Source organism: Cucurbita maxima, unplaced genomic scaffold, assembly GCF_002738345.1.
Source record: "Cucurbita maxima cultivar Rimu unplaced genomic scaffold, Cmax_1.0 Cma_Scf00014, whole genome shotgun sequence".
NCBI classification, from domain to species: Eukaryota; Viridiplantae; Streptophyta; class Magnoliopsida; order Cucurbitales; family Cucurbitaceae; genus Cucurbita; species Cucurbita maxima.
In genome coordinates this window covers 3,994,504-4,002,164 of record NW_019272030.1, presented here as the reverse complement: position 1 = coordinate 4,002,164, position 7,661 = coordinate 3,994,504, and the positions used below count along the sequence as shown (strand labels likewise).

The 7,661-nt window shown below is 41.1% G+C and overlaps 4 protein-coding genes across 4 annotated transcripts; 2 read left to right on the top strand and 2 right to left on the bottom strand.

Annotated features, from left to right (window-relative positions):
• Positions 1-12: 12 nt before the first annotated feature.
• On the bottom strand, positions 13-1,298 carry LOC111489616 (solute carrier family 25 member 44-like). The gene is made up of 4 exons (XM_023137937.1): positions 1,117-1,298; positions 568-712; positions 331-481; positions 13-241 (listed from the first exon to the last, which is right to left on the bottom strand). The coding sequence occupies exons 1-4, from the start codon at positions 1,296-1,298 to the stop codon at positions 210-212; spliced, it is 510 nt and encodes a 169-aa protein (XP_022993705.1). The 3' UTR covers positions 13-209.
• A 626-nt stretch (positions 1,299-1,924) lies between these two features.
• On the top strand, positions 1,925-4,231 carry LOC111489545 (UDP-glycosyltransferase 83A1). The gene is made up of 2 exons (XM_023137832.1): positions 1,925-2,610; positions 3,227-4,231. The coding sequence occupies exons 1-2, from the start codon at positions 2,046-2,048 to the stop codon at positions 4,111-4,113; spliced, it is 1,452 nt and encodes a 483-aa protein (XP_022993600.1). The 5' UTR covers positions 1,925-2,045; the 3' UTR covers positions 4,114-4,231.
• A 14-nt stretch (positions 4,232-4,245) lies between these two features.
• Positions 4,246-4,982, bottom strand: LOC111489609. Its single transcript, XM_023137929.1, has one exon. It carries the CDS (start codon positions 4,759-4,761, stop codon positions 4,435-4,437), a length of 327 nt encoding a protein of 108 aa, XP_022993697.1. The 5' UTR covers positions 4,762-4,982; the 3' UTR covers positions 4,246-4,434.
• Positions 4,983-5,822: 840 nt separating this feature from the next.
• LOC111489602 (40S ribosomal protein S19-3) lies at positions 5,823-7,491 on the top strand. Its single transcript, XM_023137913.1, has 4 exons — positions 5,823-5,973; positions 6,591-6,681; positions 6,764-6,947; positions 7,101-7,491. The coding sequence occupies exons 1-4, from the start codon at positions 5,890-5,892 to the stop codon at positions 7,171-7,173; spliced, it is 432 nt and encodes a 143-aa protein (XP_022993681.1). The 5' UTR covers positions 5,823-5,889; the 3' UTR covers positions 7,174-7,491.
• Positions 7,492-7,661: the final 170 nt, after the last annotated feature.

Sequence of the window (7,661 nt, the reverse complement as noted above, 5' to 3'; positions counted from 1 at the left end):
AAAAAAAAAAAAAAAAAAGATTAACGAAGAATAACATTTGTTAGTCAAAATACAAATGCGAGAATACTAAGCTTACATTGTGTATTTGAGCAGAGTTTACTGTGATGACAAAACATATGTCTAAAAAAATTAGGAGCTATTCATTCCCCTCTGCAATTCAGCCTGGCCTTGTTGTGAGGGGTAAAAAATGTTGGCCATCTTTGACGGGCTCAACTCTGTTCATCATTTGCACACAGGCGCTCTAAATTTTGCACAACACCACCCAATCAGAAAGATGATGAAGGGGAAAAGTATTCACAAATACAACAGATAAGGATATGAAGTCCATACTCAAGTACTCGTAAGCCAATATCATGGAGGTTCCCCAGGCTGACATGCTGAAGAACCGAGGACCCAGCCCCCTGTAGAAACCTTTCCATCCATCCTCAGCGATTAAGCTTTCAACAATTTGTCTTGCTGTCTTCCCTTTATCGCCCATCACCTATGAACACCTCCATACCCCATCAAACTATAAAACTCCAGTGCAGTACCAGCAATCCAACACACATTTTGTTTGGGAGTAAGTACCTGTAAGCGAGTCTTTATGGTGTCCAATGGTGTTGTAATGAAGGAAGCTGTTGCTCCTGCAATTATTCCACCCCCAGCTTGCACTGAAATAAGTTGGGTATGGCTAGGAGCAAAGCTCTCCGAAGCTGAGTTTTGGCCTAAGAACCTTCAGGATTATAAATTTCAACGTCAGATCAGATATATGTTGGACAATTCCTACTAGCGTATGTGTTCCATTTCCATATTGCATCTTTTAGCCACAATAGTTCAAAACACAGTAACCAAGAAGAAAACTAGAGCCACGGAATATATAATAAAGGACCATGTAAATGAACGAGCGACAAAACTAATATAGCATTATTATCTATTTGTAACAATTATTGTTGTCTTTGGGTTTTCCCTTATGGACTTTCCCTCAAGGTTTTTTTAGAAGGAATGCTTTGTTCCCCTCTCTAACAAATGTAAGATCTCAGAATCCACCCCCTTGGGGCCATCATACTACTAGTTGAAATGCATATCATGCAAAACTCAGCGCTTGAACACAAATGAAGGAAAATTACCACGTCTCACCTCCAGGTGATGCGTTGACTTGCACCATAACTTGCCCACCATACAGCACTAGATGGAGAGTAGGTTATAACAGATAACCCAAAACCTTTATACAATCCCCGGATCCCATCGGACTTTACCAATTTACGAGCAACATCTAAGCCCCCGTTATATCTTGTGTTGCCCGAGTATCCTTGAACCATTAGCATGGAATGCGTTTATAAGGGCGTGGAATGTGTTTTAAAAACCTTGAGGGGAAGCCCGAAAGGAAAAACTTAAAGAGGACAATATTTACTAGTAACACTATCTCAATTTTCAATTTTCAAGAATAGCAAGCCAGTGTATACTTACAAGCAAAGTACTTAAAACGTTTCAAAAGCACGAGCACCACCAGAGACTAAAAGATAGCATCTAGTTGACTAGTTGTGACTACTAAGAGAACAGCCGAGCCTGTTCATCATTTTCACAAACAGGTTAAAGCATCAAATTGCAATGAGTATCTCAAAGCCAGAATTATCCCAAATTTCAACTTAGTTATGTCCATAGAATCTTCCAATATCGAACAAAGGAGTTGTGAACCTCAAAGATATAGTTAAAAGTAACTTAATGTTGAACAAAAGATGTACTTTATTCGAGAGTTTGAGAGCTCTAGAGAAGGAGTCGAGCCTCGACTCTTTGAGGCCTTTATAGACTTCGGGGAAGTTCTATAGTGTACTTTGTTCAAAGAGAAGATTATTGGAAGAGGAATCTACATCGGCTGATTAAGGACTGAACGAGTGTTACCAGAAAAAAATGGTCCAATCAAGTAAGACAAAAGAATAAGAAAATTGTCCAAATTGAATACATCTGGCCGTTACCAGACGAAGGAGATGGCGAAGATAACAAAATTAGGGGAACCAACCAAATCAGAATCTTTTATGCCGCCCGTCGCCTGATCCATTGGCGCCTCTATGAACAGCCATTCCATTTCGGGTGTGTGTGTATATATAGAGTGGTACAGTGAAGCTCAGAAGTTAGAGAGAAGCAAAATGGGGAGCGGCCGCCACATCTTAGCCATTCCTTATCCAGCGCAAGGCCATGTAATCCCCATGTTGGAGCTCTCTTTGTGCTTGGCCAAACAGGGGTTCGAAATCACGTTCTTGAACACGGAGTATAATCATCGTCGTGTAATGGGCGCTCTAGCAGGAACTGAACGTGTAGGCGATGGCAATATCCACCTGGTTTCACTCCCCGATGGCATGAAGCCTGGGGAGGACCGAAATGATCTTGGTAAATTAACTAACACAATGTTGCAAGTCATGCCCATGAAGCTGGAAGAGCTGATGAACACGATCGATGGATTAGGGGGTCGCGGAATTACGTGTGTTATTGCTGATGAGAATCTTGGGTGGGCTCTGGAAGTTGCTGAGAAGATGAGAATCCGGCGAGTCGCCTTCTGGCCTGCGGCTGCTGCGTTGTTAGCTATGCAATTCCGAATCCCAAAGCTGATCGAAGAAAAACTAATTGGTTCTGATGGTAAGATTGTAAAAAATAACTACTCTCCGTTCTTTAGATTGAGCATAAGCTCTTATTATGGCTTCTCTCTTAGTTTCTCCAAAAAAATCTCGAGATAGCTTTCCTTGCAATAAAGCCATGTTCATTCTCTTAATTAGTCAATGTGGGACTCCCCCAACAATCCTCCCCTCGAATAGAGTACACTATTGAGCCGACCTATAGAACCTTCGAACAGTCTCTTCTTAACTAAGGTTCGACTTTTTTTTCTAGAGTTCTTGAACAAAATACACAATTTGTTCAACATTTGAGTTACTTTTGACTTAACCTTGAGGCACACAACTTCTTTGTTAGACAGTTAAAGAATTCTATTGATATAGTTAAGGGCATGCCTCTTACACTATATTATGAATCACAACTCTTACAATGGTATGATAATGTCGGAGAAGGAGCATAAGCTCTTATAGCTTTACTTTTGATTTCCCTATAAGACTTTATACCAATGAAGACAGTGTTCCTTACTTATAAATCAAAGATTTATTCCCTTGAACTATCGTAGACTCACTACCAACCCGACAAGATAACCAAAACAAATGGAACTGAACAGACACAAATATGAACATGTTTCATCTTCCGACAGGAACGTTGCTGAAAAGCGAGGAGATTATGTTAGCATCATCAGTACCCACAACCAGAACAGAAAGCTTGGTTTGGGCATGTGTTGGCGACAAAGAGACAGAGAAAATCCTATTTCAAGTGTGCTCAAGAAATAACAAAGCAATAGAAGCGGCGGATTGGGTTATCTGCAATACAGTCTATGAGCTCGAGGCAGAAATTTTCAGCATAGCGCCTCGCATTCTCCCAATCGGCCCACTTCTGGCGAGCAATCGACTCGAGAATTCCGTCGGACACTTCTGGCCGGAAGATTCAACTTGCCTGAAATGGCTCGACCAACAGTCTCCCCGCTCAGTCATTTACGTCGCATTCGGAAGCTTCACAGTTCTAAACAACACCCAATTCCAGGAATTAGCCTCTGGGCTTGAGGTTACAGGCAAGCCATTTCTATGGGTGGTGAGGCCAGACATTACCGAACAAAACCCTAACAATGTCTTCCCATTAGGATTCCAAGAGAGGGTAAAATCTCGCGGAAAGATTGTCGGTTGGGCTCCACAACAAAGGGTTCTTAATCATCCCTCAATCGCTTGCTTTCTCAGCCACTGCGGCTGGAATTCAACCCTCGAGAGCCTCAGCAATGGCGTCCCGTTCCTGTGTTGGCCGTACTTCGCTGATCAATTTCTAAACGAGAGCTATATTTGTGATATCTGGAAGGTGGGGTTGAAATTGAACAAAGACGAACATGGAGTGATCAAAAGAACAGAGATTAAAGAAAAGGTGGAAAAGCTCCTCGGAGACGACGAACTGAAACAGAGAATCCAAAAACTGAAGAAAACAGTGTTGAAAAGTGCAGAAAAAGGCGGCGGATCTTACAAGAACTTGAACAATTTCATCAACTGGTTGAAATCATAACAAAATGGGTTTGTCACTCTTCACTTGTCCAATCTCTTTCTTGTTATTTGCCATGATCCACCACCACACCACCATTGATATCAATATGGTGTTGAATGTTTTATGATTGCAGATTGTAAGACTAAAAGTTGGCATCATATTCGAAGAACATATATATTAATTCCTTTACAAAACTTCTGCTGTTTATTAATGAAAATGGCTGCTCTAGTATTCTAATATTTCAACCTTGGAAGAAAAACATGAAGAACATGGCCTCTTTTTTTCCTTCACTTTTCTTCTTCTAGATTTATTTTCCTTCATAATTAGGGGAAAAAAAAAAGGCTATGAAAGGACGGCGGATCCAAAAAAATCAACCAGCTTCTGCAAAATGACGACCTGGGTTTTCAATAGAACAATGTAATCAGCAGTTTCCTTGAAGAGCTGCTCTGTTTGGCGGGCCTCGGCGGATTGGGCCGGAATGAGGCTCTGAAGAGCCTCCAACTTGGCCGACACGTCGTCGTCGTCGTCGTCGTCGGAGGAGGAGGAGCAGGGCGAAGACGACGTCGTTTCGCCATATTCGTGGGGATTAGGAGCTCGGACGGCGGAGTCAGGTAGAGATCGTTTGGTTCTAGTTCGGAGGTTTGTGAGCGTGTAGGTTTTGGGAGTCATTGTTTGTCGCCAATTAGTCGGAGGGAGAAAGGGTGGTTTAAGTAACAGTAGGAAAATTGTTTGGCCCCCGAGTGGAGGTTTATTACCATAATGCCATTGAATTGAATTTCAATTTTGAAAAGAGAGTGTTGAGTGTTGTGGGGAAAGAGAGGGCATGGGTGTAATAATGAAAAGAGAAAAGGGGGAATGTAGTAGTGGGTTGGGAAGAGGAGGAGGTTGCATGTGAAAGTGATATGGGGCATGGCTTTGGCAGTGGCAGGCAGCATTAGCAAAGAAGGGGAGAAAGGGGAGGGCAAGTGATATGGGGCATGGCTTTGGCAGTGGCAGGCAGCATTAGCAAAGAAGGGGAGAAAGGGGAGGGCACATGGGGAGGCACATGCAAAGAGGGGATTTTGGAGGGTAGCCTTTGAGCATGTGACAAAAGAAGGGACAGTGCAGAAGCATGTATTCGGTACACACCATGTCCTACACTTCCCCTTCCATGCCCCTCTTCTCAACTTGCCCCCTGTCCCCCCTCCCGCATTAACTCTATCTCAAAACACTCGTACTCTCTTTATATCTGCTAGCAGCTAGTAGTGGACTTCAAATGTTACCAATGGTATTAGCGAGGAGGTAAGATCTCACATCTGTTGGAGAGGGAAACAAAGCATCCTTTACGAGAGTGTGAAAATCTCTCTCTAGCTGAACGAACGAACAAGCGTGAAAGTTCGATTGTTTGGAAGGGACAGTGGGAGATTGAGCAGCAATTTTATGTTTGGATTCTCCGGGTGGGGATGTCTTTGGTGGGCTCGGTTTAGTATAACTACTAAATATATGGTTCTTTTTGGGCCATAACTAATTTTTTCGGCATAATACTTATTATATGATAAATATAAATAATTGATTTACATAATTATATTTTCAGCCAATTTTTATCTTTTTTTTTTTAATTAAAAAAAAATCACATGTTATCACAATAATCTAAATTATTATTTCATAAAAGAAAAGGGAAAAAAAAATCCAGAAATGTAACAGGCCAAGCCCAATTGAAGTATCAACTAATATAAGATGGTGCTGAAGCCCTAGCCCTAGGGTTACTCTTTCTCTTTCTCTTTCTCTTTCTCACCATCAACTGTAGTTGCTCCAAGCATGGCGACGGCAAAAACTGTGAAAGACGTCTCACCTCATGAATTCGTGAAAGCATATGCTGCTCATCTCAAGAGATCCGGGAAGGTATTGTTTTTTTATTTTTTTTTATTTCTACTTTGTTTTTGTTGATCTAAGGGCTTACGGAAGTAATGTGGATTGAAAAGAGTGTTCTAGGATGTTGATTTTGGTTATGGAGTGAGGCCTTATCTCTTTCGCGGAGGGTGAAATTGTTTATGTGTGATTAGGCCTATTTTCGACTTCTGCGGGGTTGTTTGCAGGTTTATGGGTTTTGGTTGTTTCTTTTTTGTATTCGTTTAAACCTTCATGTGCTTCTGATTTATATATGTTGTTGCTTTCGGATTCTTTTGATGAAGATTGCGTTGTTACGAGAATTTGGTAGCGTTTGCACGAACGCTTTATATATGTCTGTTTTTGTTCTTTGTATTTTCTACTTTTCTTTCTGGTCTTCTTGAGTCCTTCTAGGATCTAATTGATTTTGTCTATATGTTCGTCGTAATGTGAGGTTTTAGATCATTCTGCAACCCCCCTAGTTTTTGTTAGCTGTTGTTTGTGCGTATCCTATTAATAGTTTGCGTTCTGTTCCTGGTTTGCTATTCCTTTCGACGTTATATGTTCCTCGTTTGTTAATAAATCGACTAGGATCTGTTTTAATAACTTATCGTTCATTCATTGCCGTGCAGGTTGAACTTCCCCCGTGGACGGATATAGTTAAGACTGCAAGATTCAAGGAGCTTGCACCTTATGATCCAGATTGGTACTATGTGAGAGCTGGTCAGTCTCCGCTTATCTTCGACTTGTTCTCCATGTATTATATACTGTTTATTAGTCTCATTGTCTCATCAAACTTATTCAGCCTCCATGGCTAGGAAAATCTATTTGAGGGGAGGGCTTGGCGTTGGGGCTTTTAAGCGGATTTATGGAGGAAGCAAGAGGAACGGAAGTCGCCCTCCACACTTCTGCGAAAGCAGTGGTGCTATTGCCCGTCACATTTTACAACAGTTGCAGGAAATGAACATTGTTGATGTTGATCCCAAGGGGTGAGTTCAAAGTTCTCTTGAAGTTTAGCACTTACATCTGATGTTCCAAGTTTTTTGTCAATGTTTTGATACAACCATGATTTGATTATTGCCCTGATTTCATATCATGGGGTCATTGTTGATTGATAGCTTTTCTCTCTGAATAACTTACAGTGGCAGGAAAATCACTTCAAGCGGGCGGCGGGATCTCGACCAAGTTGCTGGCCGGATAGTTGTTGCCCCTTGATTGATGAATAGAGATTTGTGTGTTTGTGATGAGAGATACGACCGTGACCGTGAAAATTTTGGAGTGAGCTGTTGAAAGATAATCGGATGAAGATAAGCTTACTCGCGTTTTCATGGGTTTTGGATGATTTCAAGTTCATTTTCATCTCCTTGGTGTCCTTATTTATGCGTTTTAGGATGAGATATGCTTTTCAATATTCGGAACAGTCGCCTGGATTATGCTTAGCGCCGGTGCATTTGTAGTAATTTTTGAAATATTATATCATAGAGTTTGTCCACTTAATCTCTTAATTGCTCTTAAATACCATAAGTTTTATGATATCAACTTCCTTTGAAACCTTTTTTATTGGTGCTATTTTCAGAAGTTCAATTGCTTGGACCATTCCAATCGGTTATAGCCAGGTGATTGCTAACTTGAGCATATTTAAATTTAAAGATTTAGTGATTCGGTCGACATTTTTGTCGATTTACTTGCAAGTTCTGAGAACT

Bases quoted from the DNA above. Each gene is read 5' to 3' on its own strand.
- LOC111489616 (XM_023137937.1), bottom strand. From the start codon at position 1,298: ATGGTTCAAGGATACTCGGGCAACACAAGATATAACGGGGGCTTAGAT. The intron at 713-1,116 runs GTGAGACGTGGT...ATAATCCTGAAG, and splicing joins AGTCAACGCATCACCTGGAG to GTTCTTAGGCCAAAACTCAG. The intron at 482-567 runs GTACTTACTCCC...AGGTGTTCATAG, and splicing joins CCATAAAGACTCGCTTACAG to GTGATGGGCGATAAAGGGAA.
- LOC111489545 (XM_023137832.1), top strand. From the start codon at position 2,046: ATGAACAGCCATTCCATTTCGGGTGTGTGTGTATATATAGAGTGGTAC. The intron at 2,611-3,226 runs GTAAGATTGTAA...ATCTTCCGACAG, and splicing joins AAAACTAATTGGTTCTGATG to GAACGTTGCTGAAAAGCGAG.
- LOC111489609 (XM_023137929.1), bottom strand. From the start codon at position 4,761: ATGACTCCCAAAACCTACACGCTCACAAACCTCCGAACTAGAACCAAA.
- LOC111489602 (XM_023137913.1), top strand. From the start codon at position 5,890: ATGGCGACGGCAAAAACTGTGAAAGACGTCTCACCTCATGAATTCGTG. The intron at 5,974-6,590 runs GTATTGTTTTTT...ATTGCCGTGCAG, and splicing joins ATCTCAAGAGATCCGGGAAG to GTTGAACTTCCCCCGTGGAC. The intron at 6,948-7,100 runs GTGAGTTCAAAG...AATAACTTACAG, and splicing joins GTTGATGTTGATCCCAAGGG to TGGCAGGAAAATCACTTCAA.